This window comes from Gallus gallus, chromosome 10 (genome assembly GCF_016699485.2).
Source record: "Gallus gallus isolate bGalGal1 chromosome 10, bGalGal1.mat.broiler.GRCg7b, whole genome shotgun sequence".
Lineage (NCBI taxonomy): Eukaryota > Metazoa > Chordata > Aves > Galliformes > Phasianidae > Gallus > Gallus gallus.
This window is the reverse complement of record NC_052541.1, coordinates 17,917,942-17,945,288: the sequence shown is the minus strand read 5'-3', so window position 1 is coordinate 17,945,288 and position 27,347 is coordinate 17,917,942. Positions and strand designations below refer to the sequence as shown.

The window sequence follows — 27,347 nt, the reverse complement described above, 5'->3', positions numbered from 1 at the left end:
TCAGTCTGTAGGGAGCCAGAAGCTGAGTGGGGAGGCAGGAGGGGGGTCCTTATCCTGCATAACATGGGACGGGGCCCCAGCATGGTAGGTGCTGGTGAGGCTCTGTCCACTTTGCAGAAAAATGCAGAGCATTCATCTCAATTCCTTAATTTTCATAAAGTAATTGATGGCTTTGTGCTGGCTGCAGTGTAACTTGCAGAGAGGACCCCAAGGCTATCTCATAAAGAGAGAAGTCACAGCGAGCCATAGATCACTGAGATGGCTGGGGCTAGCCTGACATTTTAAGGCTTAATGGGTTAATAAAGTGTGTGCTTTAGGTGTCTGTCACTAAGTAGAGTTTGTCCATTCCCTGCACACACTCATACCTTGACAGCAGTACCTTTGACCTGCCTGCACTACCCTGGCCTTCTTTGTCTGCTCCGTCCATCTGCCTCAGCTCAGGTTGCACTCAATGTTTATCCCCCGTAATCCAATTTAAGTTGCCGTAGAAAGCAATGGGGATTTGCAGAAAGAAAGAAGAAATCTCACTGGGTTTGCAGAGCAAAAAAAAAAAAAAAAAAAAGACAGACATTTTTTCTTTTTTTTTTCCCTTTTTTTTGTTAGGATAACTCCCTGATACTCCTCCTGTGCATTAACGATCTGCTCTCCACCCAGTTGGACCTTAGCGTGGTGGGATCCTGGCCGTGCTGGGGTCTGCCAGAGGAAGGCATCACAAAGACCATTCTGTGGCTGCTGTTTGCTGGGAGATGTTGCCCACGTGCATCCCAGTTCAGGCATTGGGCCCCTGCAGCCCAGGAGAAGGGGGGAAGCTGGATGTCAGGGCAGAGCTGTGGGAGCTGCACAAGAGAACGGCCAGAATGGTTTTTCCTGTGCCCAGAAATTGCAGTTTTCTTGCTCTTCTGGAATTTCTTCATTGCTCTTCCCTTAAAAAATTAAAAAAAAAAAATGCCTCCATCACTGCATTTACACCCTTCAAATATTTCTGTGACTCCTGTTTCTTGGTCTTTCATGTCAGTGTGTATTTTGGGCTAACCTTTGAACAATAGCTCTATTTCTGTCGTCTTCCGTAGTGCCTAATCATGATTGTATGGCAAATTATACCCTAAAAAGGTGTGCTGGACCAAATGAAGCATAGCAGGCCAAAGACATAGTGTTTAAACGTTCTGTTGGCAAAAGAAGTAAACAAGTGTGTATCTGTAGGATGGGAAGCGAGGGTTTGCCTGTTGTCGGGACCAATTGTGCAGTAACTTATCTCAGCCTTGGGGGGCTGTGTCTGTGGATGTGCCTTTTGAAACCGAACCCTGGGATTTTGAGGGCAAAGCTTTTGGATGCAAAGCGTGCCCAAAGGTTTCTTGCTTTTCTGAAATGCTTTCATCATGGCCTGTTAGCTGCCTCCGCCTGGCCGTTGCTTTGTCTTGCGGACGCGTTACTGACACGTTGCCCTTCTCTCTCTCTTTGCTTTTCAGATTTTGGTCACTCCTCTGAGCTGGCGTTCGTTGTGGAGCCCAGCGATGACATAGCGGTGCAGGAGCAGCCTTTGATCCTCTACTGCCAGGTGGAGGGCATCCAGCCCATCACCATCACGTGGCGAAAGAACGGCGCCATGATCGTGGATAGCGAGAACGCCTTCATGTTGGCCAACGGCTCACTGTACGTCTCCCGCTTCCAGAGGGTCCGGGGGGATGGCTCCTCGGATGAGGGCGAGTACGACTGCATGGCACAAAACCATTACGGGCTGGTGGTGAGCCGGAAGGCGAAGATCCAGGCAGCGAGTAAGTACAGGCTTTGTTCTGTCTGTGCCTCATGGTGTAGTTCTGCTGCGGGCTCTGGCTTTGCTGGGAGGCATGGTCTGACGGTGATAAGGAGGAATGGTTTTAAACTGAAAGAACGGAGATTTAGGTTAGATGTCAGGTGGAAATTCTTTACTCGGAGGGTGGTGAGGCCCTGGCACTGCTGCCCAGAGAGCTGCGTGTGCCCCGTCCCTGGAGGTGCTCAAGGCAGGGATGAATGGGGCCCTGAGTGGCCTGAGCTGGTGGGGGACAGCCAGCCCACGGTGGGGAGGTTGAAACCAGGGTCAACTTTGCAGTGTGGTTGGACTCTGCTTGGCAGGCAGTGCTTCCCAAACCAGAGGCAAAGACCTTCAGAAGGTCATGGTTTCTCTCATTTTGTTTTTTAAGACAGACAGTGTGGAGGCAGCAAGGTCTTATTTACTACCAAGCACGGCAGTGCCTTTGGGGGCAAGGCTAACAACACCAGACAGATAGTCTGGTAGGTGAGCCTGGAGGAGGAGAGAGATGAAAATGTCAGCGAGGGAATGAAATTTAAAGGTGGGGGAGGTAGAATTACAGGGCTGGCTGCAACTCCAGCCCCTTGCATTTGGAAATGCTACAGTGGCTGTGGTCCTCTTGGGATGTCTGCTGGTGGGTTCCCCCTTGCCAGCTCTGGTTGTGGGTTTGTCCTGAGACTGAAAGCAGAGCTCAGGAGCTGTTCACGGTGGCTTCTGTCCTTGTGTAGATGGCTGGCTTTGCCCTCATACTGCTGCTCCTTGTTTTTGCTTGCAGTGAGAAGTTGCTGCTGAGTATAGTTTCTGTAAAGCTGGGAACATGGGTGTCTGATGAGATCCTGCTGAGACCTGGCCAAATGCTGATTTGTTAAGTTTTATTGAATTGCCTTCCAACTTGTTTGGAAGGTGGTTACCACTGTTCTTGGTGTGCAGTCCCCTTACTACCTCTTCCATTGTATATGCAAGCTACCCCGTGCTTTCTTGGTGCAAAGCAGAAAAGTCTATGGCAAAGTATGGGGCCAGACCCCGGGTCCCCAGGTGGCTGTCCCCAGCCTGGGGGGCCCTTTGAAGTGCTGCGTCCCGCTCCCCGCCGCGCTGGGGTCCGCTGGCAGCCCACCAAGGGAACACTTCAGCCCTTGTGTGTAACAATTCCCAAGTGCATGAAGTGGCCATCTGCAAACCTAGCTTTTCAGTAGTGTAAGAAATGACATTGTCCAGGAGCCAAGAGCTTTGGGTCCGTGCCAGATTAGCAGCTGGATCTAAAACTTGTCAGTCTTGCGGTGCTAAACCTCGGAGCGCTTTTGTGAATGGCTCTGGCATTTATGAGCTGGGAGCTGGCTGACGTGCAAGCACAGTGTCAGACTTCTCAGACCTGTAAGCAGGAGACATGAGAGCCAGAGGAATTACCTTTGGGATAGCAGATTGTCAATAAACACTGTTATCTCGGCTCCGGCATCAATATGTATGTGATGTGCTGTGTGTCCCTGAATAGCATTTCCTTTTGTAGCCGTCTTCGTGCGAATCAAAACAAAAAAGGGATCACGTTGAAGATGCTCAGGAGCCCATTCTGGCTTCAGGCCCTGAGAAGATGTCTGGGTGAGGCCAGCACAGAACATAGGGCTCCTGGCCTCGATGTCACAGCTTCTGCCAATAACAGGAGTGTATTGGGGGAAGCTGTGGGCAGGTGTAACCTGCTGCCCTGCTCAGCTGGGTGGGAGCACAGGGCTCGCTTCTACCTCCTGAGAACTGATCCCAGCTGCACCCTTGAGCCTCTGTATCTCAGGGTGGTTATATGCAGGTAACAGTGATCTTCTATGCTCCAGATAATCAAATCAAACAAAGGGTTGTCAGCCCCATCTTAGGAGAGCGCTGCATTGAAGCCATGGGTGCTGGCGAAGACCTGTGCAGAGCAAAGTAAACACTGCCGGTGGGTAAAACCTCATCCCAGCGCTCATCTCTTCTTCCCTCTGAGCCTGACATCTGAGCACAAAAGCAAAGGAGAAACAGAAACCTTTTGCAAACAAAAATCTTGAAAGTTGATCAAGGCCGTGCTACCGAGGAATAAAAGGGATCTGACAGAGCGGAGCCCCTCGAGAGCTCTGCTGCACTTTTTGCTGTCTTCAAAGGCACGCTGTTAGTCTCATATCACCGTTACAGACCCCGGCTTTGTATTATTGCTTGGAATATAATCTTCTTGGCTCGGAGGAATGTACATATTTGCATTCAGGAAATGTGGGCTGGGTATCATATTTTTATGTTTCAAATGTACTCTGACACTTGGCGTGAAGCGAAGTTTAAGTGGAAGAATATGGGGCTCGCAGCCGCGGCGCGTGCGGCTCTGCTGGCGCTGGGAGGGCGGATATCCCCGCCTGGCAGAGAGAGCACAGCTTTGGCACAGGCTGGAAACCACCGAGGTGCTGCAGTTTGTAACTCCGCCGTGGTGATGGGTGTGTGTGGAAGTGGGAAACAGGGCAGCCTATGTTGGCAGCCCCATCCACCCCGTATCTCATTACTCCCCTGCCTCAGTTTCCCCATGGGGTGAGCACTTCTTATGGAAACCTTCCTCCTACAAATGGGCTCATGAAATTGCCTGAACTCTTTGGGAATTTCTGTATTTCGTCCTTAGTAAGCAAAGATACTGAGCGGAGGGAAGCGGATCTTGTCTGCTCTGTGGGGTGGCAAGTTGTGTGTGAAGCACATTGGTCGTATTTTTGTGCTGTCACCTCCTTCTGAATGAGTGTGCAAGCAGTGCACGTGTGGCTGAGCCAGGCAGGGACCCTCGGCGTTCCCACCCCCTGCCGGGCACACTGCTTGGAGTGCTCTCGGTTGCTGTCTCTGTGCCCGTTCAGAGCCTGGTGTGTAGGCTGGAGAGGTGGATTGCAGCATGTTTTTACGATCTGGTCAGTTTATTGAATACAGATCTTTTTCCTAATGACAGTTTCATAATTTCGCATGACTCGGTGCTGTTTTAATTAACATCAGTTTGGTATTCTCCAGAGGCAGCGGTGTCCAGGAGAGCCTGGCTGTGGCTGTCCCTCTCATCCAGAAAGCAGAGCCCATCTGCACTCACTGCCTTTGCTGTCTGTGGGTGAAGACACCCCCTGAGCTCTGGAGCCCACTCCTTTGGAAGCTCCCTGACCCGCAGCCACCTGTGGCTCTCTTACAGCTCTGGGTATTGATTCCACTTTTCTTCTCACCGCTGCCCTTTGCTCAGCTCAGCCTTCCTCATGTTGTCTCGTGGCATTTCCAGCCCTTTTGCCAATGTTGTAATTTGATGGAGCTGGCTCTGCATCATCATAAATCACAGCCCGGCCAGTGGAGTAAGACCCATTGATTATATCACTCAATAACAAGCAGTTACCACTAATTGGAAATCACCATCTAACTGGGTATTGGTTCAGGCTCTGCACGTATCCAGCCTGAGAGTAGCAATTTTCACTGTTTGATCCACTGCTATTAAAAAAAGATTAGAAAAGAGGAAGTAAGTCAATCGTGCAACTTGGATCCAGGGACATTTATGGAAGCTTGTTGAAACGGGCCTGCCCAGTGTGTGAGTGCTTGGGTGTGAGAGCAGCTCTGGACGGACCTGGGCTGGTAGTGCCACTCTCCTCCTTTGCCTTGCCATAGGGGACCACTCATCACCCATCTTAGCACCATGCATCCCCTGTGTCCACAGGGCTCCCTTACCCCTTCCCTTCTGCATCTAGCCCTGAATCCCATTCCTCCATCCCACTGGCCATCCTCAGCCCAGCTTGGGGTCAGCCTGCTCTCCCCACAGACCCCCAGGCCGAGGGTCTGGAGGCCATTTACAAAATATAAAAAGAGGGATGTCTACTGAATATGCATGCTCACGAGTTGTTTTCCCTGCTAAGCTGCTGCTGAGGGGAGGAGGTTGGGAGTTGCAGGGTTTTCCAAGCAGCCCACATCTTCCCATCGGTTCAGCTTCTCTGCACGGAATACATTCAGGGTTTAACCTGCAGCCCCTTTTCCAGGCTCTGGGGTGGTGGGAAGAGCTGCTGAGCCCAAATAATGGCAGCATTTATAAGAGTGTAGAGACAAGAAGGAAGTCTAAAAGGATTAGGGAGAGACAAAGGGGGCTGATTATTTTATGGGTCACAATACAAGGCATTAGTGCGAGATCACAAAGGGATGTAATTACAAAAGAAGGCCATACTGGGGGGATCAAACCAGGCTTAGAGTGGGAAATGTTTTTACACAGTTTTGTTCCACTCATTATGAAGTTAGCATTTTAAATTAAGGTTTATATAAGGTGGCACCAAATTTGTCACCAAGGTATTTCCTGGGCAGTGCTGCTGTTGGGACGCAGGCTGAGTCTGGGAAGTCAGACCTTAAACACATGGGTTTGCTATGGGATTTTCTGTGCCTTCAGTGTGAGCAGAGCCCTGCCTGTCACTTGTGCTTGCACCAAGCGAGGCTGTTCTCGCTGCTGGGAATGGATGCTCTTGTGGTGGTCTGTTCTGGGGTGTGAGACACGTGCTGGTGGGACAGAACGTGTCCTGGCGTCGCTTTGCTGCTGTGCAGATACAGTTGTGCTCCTCCCAGCAACTTCTGGCTGCTGTTCACTTGCAGTTTATCACAGTTTAACACCCAGTGCTGCATACCAGGTTTCCTGCACTCACAAACACAATTGTTGTTTGTGACCGCTTGGATTTAATGCTCTTTCTTCTCCAGTGCTGAATATTTGGTCTGAGCAGAAGGGCTTCGTGTTGATACCTGCGGCGCTTCTCTGACTGGTCATAGAATCATAGAATGGCCTGGGTTGAAAAGGACCACAATGATATCGAGTTTCAACCCCCCTGCTATGTGCAGGGTCGCCAACCAGCAGACCAGGCTGCCCAGAGCCACATCCAGCCTGGCCTTGAATGCCTGCAGGGATGGGGCATCCACAGCCTCCTTGGGCAACCTGTTCAGTGCGTCACCACCCTCTGGGGGAAAAACTTCCTCCATCCTTCTGATGTCTGTGCTCTGCGTGCTCACAGTTTGTCTTGGTGAACCCAGGACAAATTCTGGGTGCGTAGCAGTGGTTCTCAGGGGGAGAAATACCCGAGAGGAACTACAGGAAAAGGAGAGGAAAAAGTAAGATGGAGTGGAGCAAAAAGGCTGAGAGGTTTCCAGGGGAGGGAGATGATGGTGAGTGGGTTATTTCCCTCCATCAGCTCTTCCTGCTGCCTCCAGGACACGCTGGCTCACATGATGCTGCCTCTTGCATCTACACTGTGGCCCCACACGTGCTGCAAAGCAAACATACAGATTTAGGAGGCACTGGGGGGAGTGGGGAGATTTGGCTGGCAATTCTCGTCGATTTGGGGGATTAAAAGAGTTTGTCACTTAACCACCCGCCGCATTTCAATGTCTGCATCTAAGAGCCAGAATTCATCCTGAGACTCGAGCGCATTATAAGGCCATATTTCTCTCGGCTGCTCATTTCGTAGCAGTGTGATAGTTATTTAAATATCATCTCACACTTCTCCGCAAGGCTTCTAACGGGGATGCGCCAACCTTCGCTCCGGCAATGTTATCTCTCATACAGGGGGTTTGCACTGCAGGCAGTAATGTCACTTAGTCATTTATAGAAAGCTCGGGGGAAATATATCAGAAGAATTTCATTAATGGTAGCACTGTTGAGTTATTTGTCTCAATTAACTCTTGGAGCACAGCTGACGAAATTCTACCATCTCTGCAGTGTGGGGATGCTCCCCGGTTCTCTGCCTGGGATATTAGCACGGTGCCACAGGTATGGCTTTCATTCTCATATCCTGCAAAGGCTGAACCCTCCCACCATCTCTGAACATGGGATGATTTGCCCTTTGCAAACCCCTGTGCCTGTCAGTGGCGTTGCAAAGCCCTGTGAGCACCTGGGGGCAAGCTGGGGACCCACGGTAGCTGGGGAATTGTTTCATCTGCGTCTTCACTGCAAGCCTGCCAAGAGGCCAACGCAGTGCTGGTGCTCAGGTGAGAGGGGGCTGTGTTCCTGCTGCCCTTCATTGGCAAGGCTGTGAGAAGGAATCGACTTTCCAGGGTGTCTGACCATAGCAATCAATGCTCTTGATCTGGTGGGTAACAGCGAGTATCTGCAAGTTAAAGGAGAGTGTTGCTGCTTTTCCCTCGAAGCTCTGGTCATACCTGTGACTCACAATTACTGAAAATGGCCAAAATGTATATAAATAAAGAACCGTAGGAAGCTGTAGGTAGAGATATCTCAGGGCTGTGTAGTTCGCCCTGATCCCGCTGTGAGATTGGGATTTGAGGACCCTGATTTGGGATGTTTGAGGTCATTGGGTGCAGAAGTGAGACGGGCAGAGGCAGTCCCCCAGTGACCCCTCTCACATGCGAGTCCCTGCATGGGGACCTGCGTGCTTCTTCAGCGCGGTGTGAAGATGGGAGGGATGAACCCAGTGAGCGGTCAGCGGTTGGGATGCTGGGTCGTGTCTTTTCTGCTCCACTTTTGGCTTGACCCCCCATCACAGCCCTGTTGCTGGGAAGGGGATCTGCTCCCACTCCTCCTTGGCACAGCATATGGTTTTCAGAGAGGTTCTTGCTTTAAACCCAATTTTACAGTTGGGTTGACTGAGGCAAAAGGAGGTCAAACGATTCGCCTGAGGTCACTCAATAAGTGGCTCAGATTAAATCTCAACCCACGACGCTGCCCGTTCCCAGCGCTGGCTGCGCCGGCTGGACCAGATGGCCTTCTGAATGCGGCGTCAAGATCCTCGTTTTTTTCTCTACCTCATTGTTCTCCATTGTGGGCTTCTGAATGCAGGACCTTGAAAGTGAGAGTCATTTGGATTTGCTGAGTCCAAGTTATTCTGTTTAACGGTGTGGATTTGCAGGACAGGGTTTCAGCACGCCGCTTGGCTACGGAGGTTGGAATTTTGCAGAGATTTTCCGCTTAGCTTTGGATTTCTGACGTTGAAAGTCTCTCTGCCCCTACCAGCTAAAGCTGGACCCTTTACGTCTCAGCTGCAGTCGTATTGCAGAGCCCGGCTCCGTGTGGTGGCTTTGTCCCAGGTACTGCCTTGCTGTGCTCTGGCGGTGCTGTCCGTGCCTTCTCCTTGGCTCAGCCCTGGGGTGATGCAAGGGCTCAGCGCTGGGCTCTACTGTGTGAATGATGCCATGTTCAGCTCTGGTAGCCTGCAGGCACTTGTGTCAGCTCTAGAAGCACAGGAGGAAGTGCTGACACTCCCCTCGTGATCCCATGGGGTGTCCCGCACATCGCTCCTGACAGCAGTAGGGGCCAGGCTGCAGCTGGAGCAGAGCAGTGGTAGTGTGAGACAAGCTCCATCCCCACTGCTCGCACCAAGCAGAGCCCTGAGAGAGCAGGCAGACAAACCCTTGGGATGTTTCCAGGAGCAGAGATGTTCCCTGTGTGCTGGCAGCCATGGAGAATCCTCTCCTGTCCCTCCTCCCTGGGACCAGCACCACTCACATGCCTCTGTAAGTTGGCACCTCTTGAGCATGCCTTGATTAATGGTGTTTTTTTGTCAGTCCTGAGGCCCCCATTATGTCTCTTTGATGCAGCGTTTCGCACTTACCACTGTCACTGAGCTCAATGACTAATTTTCACAGGTCACAGGAGAGGGACAATGGATCAGGCCACATTTGGAAGAAACAAATGAAATTTAGCTGCGACTGAGAGTGCTAATTAAGAGTGAGGATCAATTTAGATGTACAAAAGAGAGAGTTTTAGGCTGCTGGTGTGTAAATGAGCGGCGGTGTTGCGGTAGCAGAAAAGAGACTGTGTGTGCATACTTCAGCAACAGCATTGTGCTCTGCTGCATTTGATCAATACTTCTGTGCTTATTCATCGAGGGGAAACCAAGTGTTTTCCTGCCTGCTGTGCCCAGGAAGGGCAGGGGCAGCAATCCTGCCGCATCACGTCATTGAGGATCACAGCAAGATGGTTTTGGCCAGCATCAGGAGTAAGATCTTTCTTGTGTTTCTTTGGCCACTCCCAAGTCTTCACATGAAAGGAAAAGCAAGAGTTAATGTGTATTTGGGGGTAAGCTGTTTGCAGATGTCGAAGCTGTGCCATTTGAAGTCAGTTTGCGCATCCTTCTGGTAGTAGAAATGCATCCTGTTTGCTTGTGTTTGGATTTGCTTTGGGCATGAAGGTTCAAGCACTAACTAGAGTGTCCTTTTGCCAGGAGGGTTCCCCGGGGCAGCTGGGTTCCCATGAAGCCAAGACCAGATTCATGCTATTGAGTAAACCTCCCCAAGGATCAGGCAACAGCAGCAGTCCTGTTTCCCCTCATTTCTTGGTGTGATTGCCCGTTGCTGTGTGTTTTCCCAGCAGCTCAGCATCTCCTCTGCTTGCCCTGCCACCATCCTGTGCAGTGGGGGCCCGTGGCTTGGCTCCTGCACAGTTTGGGATTGTGGTTTTCACATAACAGCTCTGAGGTTTGGTGGTGTTTGTTTTCCATAAGTCTCCTCCCTCCCAGTGGGCTGTGAGACATTCAGACTTTGGTTGAGGGTTTTGCTTCATCTTAAGCTCTGTGCAGTGACAGGGAAAGTCCTGACTGCTTCTTTCAGTGGTGATCTTAATGCACAGGGAGGGGAGAGGTAGGTCAGCTCAAAATCCCTCTACAAAATAAAGAGGGAAGAGAAGAAGAGATCCATATAAAAATAATTTATCTTAAGTGAGCCTGTAGGTAATAAGGCTTGGAGATGTTTTATGAACATCGGGAAAAATCTGTCTTTAGATGCAGGGCTTGTGCAAAAGAGGGGTGTGGAGATGCTCCGGGGCACACCTGGGGCTCAGTAGGGTCTGTCCCAGGAACCCAGAGCAGTGGGGTGCCCATCACATATCAAAGTGATGGGGACTTGTCTGCACCCTAAGCACAGCACCTGGGGGCTGGCTGTAAGGATTCAGGTATGACTGCTTTGGCCAAAGCAGTGTGGTTGTTGATGCCTTGGGAAGCCTGGCTCCTCTGATGGCATCCTACTGACCTTGGGCACCTCTCCTGACAGCCATCTGTTCTCTGGAACTGGGGATGGAGGCTCTGATCCTCCCGGTCCCCTCCCAGCTGGTTGAGTCTGGGCTGGGGCCCTGACCCTGCTTGGAGCCGTCCAACCCCATTACAGCTCCTAGGCAGCTACTTAGAAAACATAGCATTCGATACACATACAGAGGCATTTGTGCACCCGGGGGCAAGTTTCCATGGACCACGTACAAACCTTTCTGTATAGTTGACATCCATGTGAAGCACCTCTGTGGTTCTCCTGCAGGAGAAGCAGGGTTTGTGCTTGCACAGCGCCCTGCCCAAGGGAAGCCTGCTTAATTTTTCTTTCACTAACTAGGTTCCCCCAAGAATGAGAGATTACCTGCTCTTCCAAAGAGTGCTTCCAGCATGCGAAGGAGCCTGGATGGCTCACAACTTTTAATTAGCTCTCCTGACCAAGGCAAGGATCCCTCCTTCCCTCCCTCCCTTGCAGAGAGGCAGTGATTAGAATTACAATGAAGATAATCCAAACTGTATGTGTAGGGTTTTCTGTAAGCGGAGAACAAAGCAGGACATCCATCTGGTGAGTGTGAGCCCATAATACCTTTCTGCTCATTTCTCCAGTGCAACAGGAGCTGTTTGGGACGGAAGCAGGCTCATTATTTTGGCAAGGCTTGCTGACATGCAGAGCATCGCTGCCTTGTAATCTCAGAGGCACTGAAACCGCTGCTCAGGAAGGAGTGGTGCTTTCATTTTTAAGTCCACCTTTGCATTTCTCCTTGTTAAAGCCCATAGCGACGAGGGATACCAACCTCAGCAACTCATTAATGTATGAATGAGAGAGACCCTTCGTTTTACCGAGGCTAATCAAAGCTGAGAGGAGTTTTAAAAGATGCTGTGGCTGTGACAAACATCCCCGCAGCAATAACGCATCGGCTGTGCCCAGGGTGATATTACAGGAGACAGCCTCCTTGTTGAGTGAGCTGCCTCCCGTCCCTTAAAGTGCTCTGCAGAGGTCAGAGCTCCAGCCTCAATGCTTTGGCATCTATCCCCTGTTGTGGTGTCGTGCCAGTGGGAGGCAGCCCAGGGGAAAGGCAGCAGGGAAGTGCAGTGCTGAGCCCTCGGGCTTTCCGCTCAGCTGGCTTTTGCCGGGCTGCTCCAGTGCTGTGAGAGGATGGGAACGAAGCAACAAAAAGCCGTGCCGGCAGCACGACACATGCCTTGACTCCTACCATGGCAACAAGTTCATCCCTAGGCCAAGACAGCTTAGATGTGACATGACAATGCGACCAGCCCAGCCCATGGCATTCCCAGCAGTGTCCAGCAAGGCAGCAGGGATGGGTTTCACGCCTGCAGGCTGCTCTGCTAGCTGCAGAGGCTGCTGGTTTCCAGCCTCTGGGCAATGCCTTTGGGTTGCTGAGCTGGGCAGCACCAGTGTGCAGAGCTGCGGTAGCTATTGCCCTGCAATGCACAGTGCTTGGGAGGGGAGATGGGGAACCCAAATCTGAGGCAGGGGTTGAACACAAGGAAGCTGTTCCCTCCTTAGCGCTCTGAGCTGTTGCACTAAAATCTCCCCTAGGCTGAATGCTTTGCAAGAGATGTCTTTTCAGCCCTGGATGGCTGTGTGTGCTGCCCAGTGTGCTGCTGGCATGGACCAGGACCCCCAGGGGTGTTGGGAAGGAGCAGCTGGAGTCGCTCAGAGGGGAGAGGTTTTCAGCTGCTGGATTGCAGGGCTTTGGGACATCACAATTTTGGCTGCATGCTCTGAAATACATAGGTGGAATATCTCTAGAGAGCTGCTCTGCTTCCTGCAGGAGAAGTACTGTATGGTATTGACGGCTTCTGGTGTTCAAAAGCTCTGAGTCAGGCTCTCTCTCCCCTCCCAAAATTACAACACTGGTTCTGAATTCTTGAAATTTAAACCTACCAAATTATTCATTCCTTCAGCTTATCTGTTGACTTATAGCTGTTCTCCTATACTGAAGTCCTGTTTCTATTGTACGTGATTTGTGGAGAGAAAAACATGCTTGAAAGCATCTCACCATAATGAGAGCTGAGGTTGGTAGAGGTGCGGAACGCCGCAAGTTGGGGTCTTGTGACACTGCCAGACATCACAGGCTCCTTGATGAGACTCCAAGAGCTGGGAGAGTGGAATAAACTGATGACTGTCTTCCATTTTGGCTCCTTGTCATGTAAATAGGCTCCAATCTGCATGTCAGATCCCACGGGTGAGCGAGTGTAATAACACTAAAAAGAAGGCAGCGAGAAACCCTGATGTGTGTGTGTTTTAGCAGTCTTTAAACAGGCAAAAAAATCTGCTTGGAGGAGTTTGGATGGGTTGAGAGGGCTCCTCATTACCGCTCTGCTTCTTATGTATAAAGGTGACTGTGGGGCTCTACAGAAAGTACTTTAATGCAACGTAAATATAATTGCTTCGATGAAATGTCTTTAGCCTCCTGAGGGAAGTTGTAGTCTGCTAAGCCTTTAGATATGAATGGGCGACTCTGTAATTGCTATTGTTTCAGAGACACATTAGGAAGGCCTAATGCTGATCACTGCTGTGTGTTATGGAAGCAGCGTAGCGGCAGTCCGGTGCGCTTTGCAGGATGAGGAGCTGACAATTGCTTCAGGACTGGAAGTTTCTCTCCTCGTTAGAGCATGGGTTTGTGCATCTCATTCTGTGTTGTTTTTTTTTTTCCTTTTCCTGCTGGTATGTGGAGTGATGGCATTTAAGTCTTTGCAAAGTAGGCTTGGGGTCATGAGCTCGAAGGCAACGTCTCAGAGTGCAGAACTGAGAGGGTGGTTTGGGGCTCTGGTTGGTGCGGTGTCGTGCCCATGGTTTGGGCATTCAGGAGATGTGCTCTCTATTTTTTCAATATGATCAATAAAACATGGGATATTCTTGTACATGGGTGAGCTCCCAACTCTGCACTGGGAGCAGCTGTGTATAAAAATTGAGATCTGAGCTTAAAGATTCCTACCTTTATTTTGGGTTGTCTCCTGGATTTTGGGATGTGTTCTGGGTTGTCTCCTGCACCCTATAACCACCCCACGTCGATGTTACTGCAGCTTCCCCTTCCCCCTGTAGCCTCAAGTGGTGAATCTTGGCCCTACTTGGGATTTACTTTTGTTCTGGAGATTTTTCCTGCTTTCAGAAACTTCCCATAGAACAGAAGGATTTTATGGGTCTGATCTGTTTCTAAAGACTTTCCCCATGGGCTTGGCTTTAAGGAAAGCGAGAGGAGCAGCGTAATCCCCGACATATAGTAGATTATCCTAGATTAATAACACCTATTTTTCACACCAAACGCAACGCCGGCCATAATTCAGTCTCCACCCTGGGTGCTGCTAGCGGAGTCAAACCATTACGTGAGAGCTCCACGTATGGCCGGTGCCAGCTTTAGTAATGAGTCGCCCTAAAAACATGAAGAACGAGGGGCAGCCAGTCAATGAAAATCCCCACATAAATTGACTTTTTGTGTGCCGGCGGCGCTTGGCTGACGGCCAATGCCAATAAGGGCCCGGTGGGCCGGGATTCGCGGGCAAACAACACTTCTGCACCATGGCATCCCCACGAGACGCCCCGCCAGCAGCCGCCCCCCCCTGCCACTCATTCCCTTGTGTCCAAGGAGGCCGCTGGGGAGGGGAACGTCTCGGTGTTGTGACAGGGAGCAATGAAAACATGAGTGACAGAGTGACATTTTGACAGCTTGACATCGGGTTCCTCCTGCAAATGTAAATACCTTCATTTGAATCCAATTTGCACAACCAGGAGATTTTAATGGGGAGTAAATGGAGGATTGCTGAAAGGTGGATTGTGGGGGATTTATTATTTTCTTTATAGCGTGGGGATATTTGGGGATTTTTTTTATGGGTTTGGCCCCGCAGCATTGTGGATTCCACCTTCAGTTGTGTTTTTCCATCAAATTGCTTTGTTTTCTCCCAGCTTAATGCTAATCCCCATCTGAGCTGAGAGCCAGGCAGCGATGAAGTTCGTTAAACGCACCTATTGTGCAGCTGGTAAAATTGAACCGCAGTCCCGTCCTCCTCTTAAAACAGCCAGTAGACCATTTTGTCTTTTTTCCTATGGGATCAAATCTGTTACTCTTCCTCACTTGGAGATTACAGTGCTTTCGTTGGAGCCAGGAGCTGATAGTCCCATCAGGTGGAGCAGGAGTGCCTGGGTCACTCCTCGGTGTGTGATGCATTGAGACAGCCTCAGCAGCCCGGGGATTTCTTATTCCTCACAAGTTGTAGCAGCCCCTCCCTGAGACGCAGGTGAGAAGTGCTGGGAGATGCAGACTGCACTTTGCATTCATGCCCTGGGAGCATTACAGCTGTGCTTCAGGAGAAGGCACCGTGAGCAGATCAGAGCTGGCCAGCACTGGGATGTTTGAGGGTACGCGTGGTTTTGCTTGGGCCCTGCAGTTCGTGTCGGAGTGGCCTTGTAGCTGCAGCTCTTCTATGAGTTTCTTAAACCCTGGGTATGTAAAAAACCTGAATCTGTTCCACCTGCTTTTTTTAATCCTTCCTGAAACTGCGCTGTGCTCCTTGCAGTCTGTGGCAGGAAGGTCTCCATCATGAACAAAAGCAGCTCTCTGTAAGGCAGCCAGGGTTGCTCATTCACCATCCAGCTCTCCACTCTTAATGAGAGCTTGTGCACATCTGATAGCAAATGGGATTTTTGGCTCTAACTGGAGTGGATGAGTTATCTTGGCTAAGAGCTAGAAACCCTCAAGCCTTAACCACAGTGAAGCGGTGCAGAGATCACACAGTCCTTGTAGGTGTCTGGCGTGGGCACCTGGCTGCCTTGTGTGCTGGAGGTGAGATGTAGCACTGCCCTGGTGCCACACTTGGGGCTCTGTCCCCTGCAGCCCACAGCAGGCATCCCCCAGGGATGGAGGATGTCACCCAGGGCTGCAAAGCCATAGCAGATTGCTTACTCCTTACACTGAGACCTGTGAATACCCCTAATGGATGCTAATTAAGAATCTGCTTCCTTCTTAGTTTTAAGTGAAAGGGTGGCAAGGTAAAGTGACAGTCAGACCTCATTTATCTTAATGAGAAGGGTCAGGAGATTAATTGAGTTTTACTTAGTGAGGGTGTTGCAGCCTGCCCCGTGTGCCTTGGAGGACACATCTGCATCTTGGGTGTGCAGGGCTTTTAGCTGGGGGGTCGTGTCTACGTGGGATTTAATGCTGATGTCCTCTGAGGACTTCTTGGGGAGAGAAGTTTCAGAAGAAACCCAAGAGACCTTTAGTCCGTCTGTCGTAACTTTGTAAATGATTCGGATAACCCGGTGCTGAATTTTGCAGGTGACTTCTCCCTGGCTTGTGAGCACACCAGGCTGCGTTGCGTCCATGCCTGTGCTGTGTGCTGTGCTGAGTGACTTCCAAGCTCCTTCCTGCAGCAGCTCAGACATTTAGCCAATGTACTTAGCACATACCAGCAAAAAGTGTGATTGTTTCTACATTCCAGACTCTCACCTTGTACTTACCACTTCTGAGGTTTGTTTGACACCATGCTGACATATTTACAGTGTAGCCTTACTGTATATAGGTGCAGTAATCAGCCAGTCACTCAGGGCTGCATCAGCGAGGCAGAAGGAAAGCTCTTTTTACTAGTTCACGTGCAGCACCATGCTGTGTGCATAACCTCATTTCCCAAGCCTGTTTCCTAGGTATTGAACATAGACTTGAGTAACACCTACTCGTTAATGGGACAGATCTCCAGCTGGTGTATATCAGCACAGTTCAAGCTGAGAACAGCTCTCTGTCTACAAAGGACGGTGCCAAGATTAGTGAGGGAATGCTTGCAGGGCCAGCAAAGCAGGTGAATGCTATCACTGTCATTTTTTAGATGGGACTTGAAGGAACAGGAGGGGTAGGAAAGTGCTGAGACAGTCCAGAGCTCTACTGTGGAGCTGATTGGTGCTTGGAGAGGAATTCAGACCTGCTCTGCTGGAGTCATTCATGCTTTTTCAAAGCCAACGTCTGAAGTTCCTGTTCTAATGAGATTTTTTTTTAATGCACAAATGGCAAAAAGTTCATTAACTGTTGCACTTAAGCGATGTCAGTGTTTAAACTCACCATGCTTTTCCGCTTGAAGAGCTGGTGGTGCTTTTCTGGCTCTGTGAGGAGCAGTTGGCTTTGAATATTTCCATGTCATGCTCGATGGCCTGCGAGTGCTCTGTTCTCCTGCCTTACTCCCCACGTAGGCAGGCAGGACCAGGCCTTCTGGAAGAAGGAAGCAAAGATGTTTTGTGTGCTGGTGAGCATAGAGCACCTTGTCTCATGGAGAAGGATGTCTCTAAGGGCACCGGCAGAAAAACCTCTGCTGGCTTCTTGCTTGCATGCAGGCTGTGCCTTCTGGGGCGTTCAGCAGCTCTAGTGATATTTCTTAGCAAAAATGTTACTTTTTCTCCACCGAGCACAACGTAGTGGGGCTGGAATAAGGACTGCTCTCTGGAGCGGATCTCCTCTGTGTGGGGATGGTATCTTGGGAAAAAGATACGCCTTGGCCTGAGCTCTTCCCAAGCTATGGACACAGCACAGAGCCAGTGGGCAGCTGGAGATGGAAGCAGTTATTTTCCATCCAGGCATTTTTTCTAACCTACTGCTACCCATAGGGAGAGAATTCTCCCCTTCCTCCGGAGAGCCAGACCTCATTGTTCCCAGCACCTGAGGCATGCAAAATCCCCCTTGCCATCCTGGAGCAAGGGTCTGAGCGAGGCCACGGCTGATTAGCGAGCCCACAGCAAAACACTGGCTAAAAATCTTGCTTGCATTACTTTGCAGGAATGGCTTGGAGGGAGCACAGCACTTCCCAGGCAGCTGGCAGCGTTGGTCTGGCCAGAGCACGAGCACAGCTTCTCAGTTATTCCCAGCCTAGCTTAGCAGGCAGTGCTGTGCTGTGCCACAGACCTCAGGCAGCACTACCCAGACCCCAGGGCTGCAAGGACCTCGCTCAGAGGGCTGCACCATTCATCCCCCCAGGATGATCTCGTGCTCTGGTTCAGTTTGCATTCAGCATGGCGGGTGGGACACGTCCCTTTGCCGGACTAATGAGAGCAGGCGTGTGTGACATTTTTATGACTCCTTCCCAAGCTATTTCCTCCAAGTTTTCAGTGCTTAAATTGGATTCTTCCCACCGCCCCCAGCGGTGCTGTTGGAGCCATCTGCAGACGAAGAGCGATGCGGAGATAACACGAGCAGGGTGGGTCTGTGTGACTTCATGGCTCTTGCATCTTTCCTGTAGGGTTTGTCTGACTTTTTGCCAGGCACAGACACATCTCTCTGGGCATTTCCCATGGCTCTGCTCTAAGGGCTGCCTGCAGCTCTCCCAAGCCTTTGTTACAAGAGGTGTTTTTCGTAGCAGATGTCTCAAACGAGCATTTCCCAAGTTCTCACCCCACTAGGGATATTCTCAAGAGAAACACATTTCAGTTTTATAATGTAGATGAGCTTTTCCCCCCCTGTCCCGTCCAGCTTCCAGCCCTAAAAGTGAGCAGCTTCTGAGGCTTGAGGGAAGCAACCGCACAAAAGCCCATTACAATCGTGTCGCATTGTGCAAGGTGGGGATTTGCAATTTTAAGCAGAGGAATCGTCATGATAATTACACATAATACCTAAAGTACCTGTAAATACAGATGTCCGTCTATGCAAACCTCGCCCCTCTCCAGCACACAAGTCCCCTTTCTGGCCAGGGTTGCCAGACCACCCTGTCCTGCACAAACAAATGAGTTAGAAAGTCCAAAATTCCATCCCTGCCTTTTGGGGCTTGTCTGGGGAATTCCTGAGTAATGGAGGTTGAATTGGGTCACAAGGGCAGCGGGGAATAAATCTTCAAAGGTTAGCTCTGGCATGAAGTCTCCTTTTTAGGCATGTCAGGGATTCTTTTGTTTTGCTTTGTTTCCGAAGGGCCCCCCCAGCCCTGGAACAATAACCTCGCTGGGGCCAGGGCTGGCCAGGCACAGCCCCACAGCATTGTCTGGGGGGCCGGGGAGGGGGCCGGGGGGACAAATGACATCTTAAAGAATGGCTCTTCTTCTTCTGGACACTTAGTAGATCAGTGTGCATTCAATTAACCCTATAAACCGTGCAAGGTCCAGGGAAAGAGCCTTTCAGGCATTATAGATTGAAGGTATTTGGGGGCTGGGGGGAGAGCTGCCGTGAGCCGTGTTTAAATAAAGCCCATCAGGCAGGAGCAGGCTGGTGGGGGCGGAACGAGGGCTGTTTTTTTCTGAAAATTAAATTTGAGTGTGGACTCATGTGCTGCTCCTGATTTGCTTTGCCTGAAGTTAGCAGAGCATAGCCCAGCTCCGGCTGGCTGCGTTGCTCGGAGGCTCAGTGCCTGGTCACCGGGGTATGAAAGCATCTAAATATTTCTGTGGAGGACTAAAGCACCTCTATATCCATCGTGGAGGTGCCTGTGATTTTCTTTTTTTCCCCATTACTGACTGCATTGGAGGAGGACGAGTGAAGGGAGTGTCTCTTGCATTGGTGCTCAACTGGAGTTGAGCCTCATGGGTGCAGCAGTGAAACTGTTCTTGAGAATAACAACAGCTTTGCATTAGGGTGTGATTCTGGGGAGTGCCAGGGAAGGGGCTGTTGGTAGTTAGTGAGTGTGGCCCTTATCTAGATTCATTTGCATAATTAAAAGCATGACGTTTTCTGTCAGGACAGTTTCCAAACAGTGCTTCCATGGAAGCGTTCCAAAGCAGCTCTGTTCCCCACTGCTGCATCTTGTGTTGTCTTTTATTCCCTGAAGTACCACAGCAAAATATATTTTATTTTCCAGCATTGCTGTTCTCTGTCACACTGAAGGCTCTTTCCCATTGCCCTGCTCTACCTGCAGTGTGGGGTTGGAACCAGGTGATCTCGAAGGTCCCTTCCAACTCCAACCACTCTGATTTGGCCATTTTTCCACTCTGACACTACAGAACACACTCATGCTTTGAGAAGATGCTATTTATTCCTATTAACAATTGGAAGACTGTGAAATTTTGGCAATTCTGCATGCTGGCAACTCCCCCCACCATCCACCCCAAAACCCCAGTAGCATCGGGGCTTGGGAGCACCACGAGGATGAGAGCAATATGAGCAGGGATGGAAAGAGCCAAATTTCTTCCACTGCATATGGCTAACATTCACCTGGAGAAATCCAGCCCATTTGTAGATATTAAACTAGACACAGTAATAAGTTCAGTATGTATTTCAATTTACTTTGCTGCAAATAGATTTAATTTACCAACTGCAGAGTTTTAGATGGAACTGCCTGTATTCCTGCCATTTTATGCTACGTTCTGGATATATTATATGTAAAGTTGTAAATTAATAGGCCTGTTTCTGATTTGTTGCACATATGACATGGGCATGCAAGTAGATTAACAGCGAAGTCTTAGTGTTGCAGATTTTAATTATATTTGCAGATGAATTAGCATCTAATTCCTCTATCCCTTCCTTATTGTGAAGTATATTGGAAATGCTTTTTTCCCTAAAGGCACTGGTATTTTGTACTGCTTTGAGAGGAGATCCATTACATTTCCAGCTTATCCAGGAGCCGCTGTTTGAATTCAGAGTGCAACCGTGCTGCATACAACGATGTCTATTGATTATTGAGCAGTAAGTGGCATTTCTGGCGATGCTGTTGCTTTTGGACCTGGTATCCCCACATCCCACCCTACTCAGAAAGCAATGCTTGCCCCTCGGACCTCACAGCCCAGCTCAGTTCTTGGCAGGCTTCGCTGTTCTTAGGGCATCCTCCCCTTCTCTCTCTGTTTTGTAGTGGCTTCCAAAGGAAGGAGCACTTTTGTAGCCACTGCGTCTTGGAAGCTGCTGCAGAGTTTGGCTGTAGCTGTGTGCCCTGTGCTCCTGCAGACCACCAGCACTGCTGGCCTTCGAGGAGGGAAGGAGCTCCCATGCTCACAGTGCCACCCAAATCCTCCCTAGTATCGAGACATTAATAACAATTACTTAAAAACTAAAGCCAGCAGCTCTTCCCCCTTCAGAGGCTCCAGTCCAACCTGCACTGATTAACCTTTTGCATAGCTCTGTGCCTGCTCCTTCATTTAAAAGTAGCTCCTAAGTCATCTGTGGTGCGGGTTGCATCCCTAGAAGTAAGCGCTTCTCCTGAGCAAACAGGGGAAGAGGCAGCAAACAGAAGGCGACTCCTTTCTGGTTGTCACAGGGCTGTGTTCCCTGAGGTTGATTTGTGCTCCCTTTGGGCTGTGCTGTAACAGGAGTGCGTTCGGGATGCAAAGTGGGAAAGGTTCTCGAGAGCTTTTAATTGGAGTTGCTGCTTCTGATGGGACTGCTCTCATTTCCAGTGACTGCAGAGCTGTTGGGGAGTGGGGAGATGAGGGGTCCCGGCCCATCCTGGCAGTGTCCCCATTGCCTCGGAGGGACTTTCTGTGACGTTGAGAACTAAGAATTAAATCCAAACAATACCGATCCACACCGCCAGGAACTGAAATATGGGACTGTCACTGGCTAAAAATGAAACCTGGGTTGTGATGAGAGTTTGTAAGGGGAAGCCGAGCTGTTCCCCCCTAAGCTGTGCCTGATTGCCAGCGGCTTCCTGCCTGCTGTTAGTTTTTCTTTTGGAATCCAATTTGGTTTCTGCAGGCCAGTGGCTTTTAATGATTTCCTTTGAGTCCGTGCATCCTTCGGAGTGGCCCTCTTCTCCCTTGACATTTGATGTGGGAATGTGTACATCAGTATTGTTGCTTAAACAATACCCTTCAGGCACCAATGCTGGGCCCTCAGATAAATCACAGATTAAAATGAAGCGGGATTGCTTGATAAAACGTCTGCAGTGTTCAGGCATGCAGGGAACAAACTGCACAGAGCCCAGGTAATGGGAAATGGTGCGTGTTATCTGAAGACCCATGTAATTAATGAACAAGAAACCTGTTTACTGTGAAAATAAATGGCAGAGTTGCTATAATGCCCTTCTGCTCTGAATGCTGAATGGGTATCTCCGGAGGGATAAAAGCCCCTCGCAGCTCAAAGTCACATCTCACCCCGAAAGCCGGGCTGGGGCACAGAGAATCAGCGCTGTTCAGCTTTTATAAAGAGTATGAAACCAGCCTTCCTTCTCATAAACACCTCATTTATTTTCTCTTGGCTCCTCAGCCATCCAGTTTGCAAATGGCGATGCGGACGGAACAATTAGTGGATTCGATTCAGTGCACATGCCATTGCTGAGCAGGAAGCGAGCACGCTGGGCATGAATAACATCAATCTTGCTCTCAGGCGTGTGCAAGGATCTGGCACTTCAGAGACCTTTGCAAACAGGCTGTGCTTCTGTCCTGCCCCTGCTTTCCAGCCCGACCTCTCTGCTGCTGTATTCGTGCGCATCTCAGCAGGTCCCTGCTGCCCCATTGCAGCTGTCGGAGGGCTGCAGGTTTCTGCCCCGCTCCGGGTTTTGTCCCACGCATTTTCCGTGCGTGGAAAAACACGCAGCAGAGCCGCAGCGGGCGCCGGGCGGGCGAGAGCTGCCCCTTTATCCGCACAGAGCGTGGGGCTGGTTTTAGTTAGAGCTCTTTTAGCGAGTTGTCTCGGCACATCAGGGCTCCGCTTTCATCGTGCCTGGCTTTTTTTTTTTCCTCTTTGAGCCCTAGAAGTCAGAGGCCACGGGGAGGGGGGTGACAGAAAGCGGTGACCTCTGCATAAGTGGGGGACCAGATGGCCACTCCTCTTCCTCTGAGCCTTTTTCTCCTGGCCCCGGGGCACAGATCTGTGACCTTCGCTTTAACTGAATGCCCAGACTGTGTGACTGGGGCTTTGACATGCTCTTTAATAGCCATACATTATCCCTCCGTTGCTAAAAGCCCAGAAAACTGGGTTCATTTAGATGGAATTTAAGTAAAACTGTTTGGATTGGTCTTGCTATCCCCTAGCTGCCTCCTGTTAAATTGTTGATCTTAGTGCTAATGAAGGGAAATGCTCACACGGACGGGCTGGGAAACGTTTTATTTTCCTTTAGACGTGCTGCTGCTTTGCAAACCTCAGTGCTTTCTGGTGGATGAGGCGTGAGCCCGGGGTCTGCCTTTCCCCTTGTTTAATTCAAGAAAACTTCTGATTTTAAGCAGGACGGGGGCTTGCTGCCTCTCATAGAGCTTGTAGGCACAAACTGGAGAGGTAACTTCTGATACTTCAGTAATTCCCATTTCCGGCAGTAGGCATTGGTCTGATTTCTGAGTGTGAGCCAAGTTAGGGCGCTGCCGTGTGCTGCACCTCATGGAACCGAGCAGAGGGTTGGTGGGAATGGGCCCAAGAACCCCCGGGGAGCAGGGTTAGCTCTGAGCCAACTGGAAAGGAGAAAATGTTTTCTTCCCTGTGGATTAGAAGCTGTGGTGTTTTCCCCCAGCACCCAGTAACTGAGAAGTTCATCTGATATCTCCGTCTGCTCTCATAGCTGTTATTAAAGGAGGCCAGGCTCTCGTTAGAGCAATTTGCTTAATGGGAGCTGTGCTCTTCAGGAATGTCCTCGGGAGAGGCGAGCGATACGCTGCTCTCCAGCGGAATGGAAACACGGAGGTGTGTTGTTCTGCTAATGACCAGCCAGCATCACTGCTGTGATGGCCTCCAACCTCTGTTGGGTGAGCGGATGCTGGGGGGGGGGGCTTTATTAATGCCTACCATTTCCGAGGGGTTAAGCACATGAAAGTTATTCAAGGAATTTCCTTTTCAGGGCAGACCTAGGGAGGTAGGTATAAGCAAAGGGCAATTCAGCCCTGCTGAAAGTGATGGATGCCGTTCCCTTTGAAGTCTCTGGGAGCTGCACTTCCTCACTGCACGGCTGAATTGGATCCAGAGGTCTTCGGCTGTGAATCTGTAGCCACAAAACACAGTCTGGAGGCATCTGCCATGGTTCAGGAGCTACCGAAGGTGGGCAGGGGAAAGCAGAGCGCCGCCAGCAGTGCTGGTGCCGATGGTAGCAGAGGTTTGGCTGCTGGCAGCTCACGTTGCTGTTTTCAATTAAATTAAAAAGTATTTGTGGATGAAGTGACCCATTAGTTGGGTAATAACAACTACCTTATCACGCCTGCTTATCAGTATTAGTTATGCACTATAAAACCCATACCAAAGCCCTTGGGGGAATCCATTAAATCAATGCGGGCCGCTCGGTGTGCACACATGGTGCATTCCTGCACCAAACTGTTGCGGGTTTCAGGGAGCCGGCGTTCCTGAGCATCACTCAGCTCTGTTGCCTCTGCCAATTCCTCACTGCACAGAAGGAACAGGCCATAAATTTGCTGATTATGTGCGTTTAGGCAGACTAGCTCCCTTAATGGCCTTTATGACGCTTGCAGCCGCCAGTGATGGAGTTTTGCATCCCCAGCTTCTAATAGGAGACGGTTGCTTGTTCGTGCTGTACGTCCCATTAAATAAATCTGAGCCCACGATAACTGATTGCCAATATTAAACTGCGGAGGGAGAGATTAAAAATGTTTTCCCTGTCTGCTCAGAAACCTTGGGAGGGCTTTGTTCAAGTGTTTTAATTATTGTTTTTTAAAGAGGAGATAGGAGACACTTGAAGAGATAAAGCCCTGGCTGTTCTCACCAGTGTCAGAGCTGAGAAGCAGGTAAGGGGAGCCTGATGTAATGGCATATTAAATCAAACAGAGCTGCTTTCATCCGATCCCTCTCTTAGCAGCGATCAGTGCCCCGTCACTGTGAGTCGATAATTAGAACTTATAAAGTATTGAGGCTCTGGTGGCACGGGGAGCTCTATGGGAAAGACCTGATTTCCAGGGACAAACTCCCAGTGCTGTGTTTGAATCTGCTGATATCTCAGCTGGCAAAAAAAAAAAATAATAATAATAATAATAATAATAAGGGAAAACTCTTTTCCTGAGTGCTTGGGGGCTGCGGGGAAAGGCAAAGCATGGTGGTTTGCACCGTCCATTAGCGCTGTCGCCTCTGGGGCTGCAAAATGGCCACAGCTCTGAGCATCCTCCCCAGGCTTTGAACCCGATGAGCTGTCACACCTTAAGGTCAGGAGAGGGCCCCCATGGCTGGGCAGGGGGGTGGAAGGGGCAGGATGTCATTTTGTCATTAGGCGAGCTTCAAAGGCAGGCCGGCGGCGGGGAAGGGGGAGAGGAGCAGCGGGGTCATGGGGACCGTGAGCCCCTTGAGCAGCTCCTTGCTCACCTGGTGCCCAGCTGCTGTGGGATGGGGGGACCTGGGGGCACATGGGACTGAGCCTGTGGGATGCTGCGGGGCCAGCTTTGGGGTGGTGGGGCTGAGACATAGAGGTAGGGCAGGAAAAGCATAGCTCTGTCGGAGTAGCATTTCCCAAAGCGATTTAACAGAGTTCTGCACATCTGGGAGACCTGGGAGCATGATTTTGGCTCGTTGGGGTGCTTCCTTCGAAGGCTGGGCTCACTGCCCTTATGGTCATGCATCCTGTTGTGGATGGCTATAAGCCCTTCTGAATCAGATCCAAGCCCCCCGAAATCAGAGGAGTTGGTTAAAATAACAAGGCTGCCAACAGAAAACATCCCCCTCATTTTGGGGATCTGTGGCTTTGCACTCTGGGTGTTGAGGATGCTCTGGGTTCCCCTGGCGGGGTTGGGTTTTATTTTCCCCCATCTCAGCCGTCATCCTCCTGCAGATCCCTGTGAGCAGGCTGGCAGGGGAATCCCATGCTGTGCTGGAAATCAAAGCACACATGTGGGAGGTAGCAGGAGGCTGTAGGATCAGAGCTCTTTGCCCTGCCCCTACCAGAGCTGCAAGCAGCGATGGTGTTACTGACAGAGTCCTGGCAACACTCTGCTTCACGAGCTGGTAATTAGGATGTTTGCTGTCACTTCTGTGGGCGTGACAATGCATATTCATCAAACATGCAAATGAACACACTGATCTATTTACATAAGACCTCTGCATCAGAAAGGGCGATGGAGATGGATCGCTGTGTAAACTGTTCTCTGTCGCACCAGGATCCTACACACACCGGGTGCTCTGGTGACACGGAGGGAGAATACATTTGGGTTAATTAGCACAAGGAGTCCAGGCACCAGCACGTCGGCAGCAGGTCTGCAGCTGGGTTTGCATGGACAGGTGGCCTTTCCTTCCGGGGGAGGGCAGGCAGGGGAAGAGTTATCCCAAAACCTGAGCTGAGCGTGCTGGAGGTCCCCACTGAGCAGGAACACACAGAGGTTTGCTTGGGTTTACTCTGAGCAAAGCTTCCAAACCAACCCTTACACATCTGGTCCTACCAAAAGGAAAATACATAAGACCTATAACCCTTGCCTGCAGTAGCTTAACAATACCTCCGAGTATCGCTTCAAATATATATAATAAGTCTGAACTAATAAAGTAACGAGTTTATGAGCTTTTTAAAGATTTTACTGGATAAATGGAGGGCCTAATAACATGATTCGATCTCTTAATGTAAACAATGTCTTTGGTGGGGCCTCTTAAAATATTCCAAACTTGAACTGCAGAAAATACAGCGTATGATTTATATTTTTGGCTGCTGGAAGCTCTGGCTTTCATTATCTCTATGCGCTGCAAATCCAATTATGTAATATCACCAAGATAAGGCATGTAATGTTTCACGTCTAATTGTTCTAACATGCAAATTCTTCCTGTGCTGGCATACACTGGGATGAAAGGGAAGCAGGGGCTGTGTTCTGGGGCTGCACATTGCTGCGTGGAGTGGGCTCTTGGGTGGCAGTGTTGCATATGGTCCCAGCATTGTGACCTGCAGTGAGTGCGACAATCACTGTGCTTTGTGAATGGAACACTGATCTTATCAGAAAGGAGGATGGTCAAATAGCCAACTTTCTTTGGTGGGATTTCTGCTGCCCATGATGGGGCTGGCTGGGATAATTAGAACAGTTCGTTTAAGTAAGAGTGTGGCCCAGTCCACTTGCATGCATGACCTTGCCCTACGTGTTCCATGAGGAGCACAGGGAGAGCTTGCTCCCTCCCAGCCCTTGCTCTTCCTTTTGGCTACACACACGTTGACTGGCTTTTGGAACTGCTGTGGTATTGGTGATGCCATCTGTCAGAGATTCAGGTCCCTCCACGTGGCACTGTGGAGGCAGTTTCCCACTAGCATCCTTACAGCTAATGGGCGTTGTGCTCAGGTTGTGAATAGGTCCCATTCAACCTTCTTTTATTCATCATCAGCAAAGCATGAAATTACAGTGGAAATGCTAATAGATTTCCTAACAACTTAGTATCTACTTGGGTGAAACAGTTATTTGTTGACTAATTAGTAAGTTAATTGTTCTATACTTTATTGAGGTCAGGTTGCTATTTTAATGTAGAGGGAAGTGGTGTGTGCTCTTCTAAATAAGACTGTGGTTTAAGAAACCAATAGTCCTTATTATCAGGTAGGCTGAAGGACTGCAGGGAAAGGATAATGTTATCTCCGACAGAAGCTTCTTCCTGGCTGTTTGCTGCGTGCCAAGCTAGGATCTGAGCAACTTGTGGTCCAGGGCAGGAGCAAGAACCATAGAATCATGGAATCATTAAGGTCAGGAAAGACCACTAAGATCATCTAGTCCAGCTGCTGACCCATCACTACCATGCCCACTAAGCTGTGTCCCTAAACCAAGGAGCATCCAAGGAAATGGCGTGGACGTT

At 50.0% G+C, this 27,347-nt stretch overlaps 1 protein-coding gene across 1 annotated transcript in view; it reads left to right on the top strand.

Moving 5' to 3' along the window:
• The window catches only part of IGDCC3 (immunoglobulin superfamily DCC subclass member 3), an 83,512-nt gene that overhangs the window by 7,065 nt on the left and 49,100 nt on the right, over nucleotides 1-27,347 (top strand). The window contains exon 2 of the mRNA XM_413904.8: nucleotides 1,467-1,772. Coding sequence (XP_413904.2) covers nucleotides 1,467-1,772 — 306 coding nt within the window. The remainder of the gene's footprint in view (nucleotides 1-1,466; nucleotides 1,773-27,347) is intronic.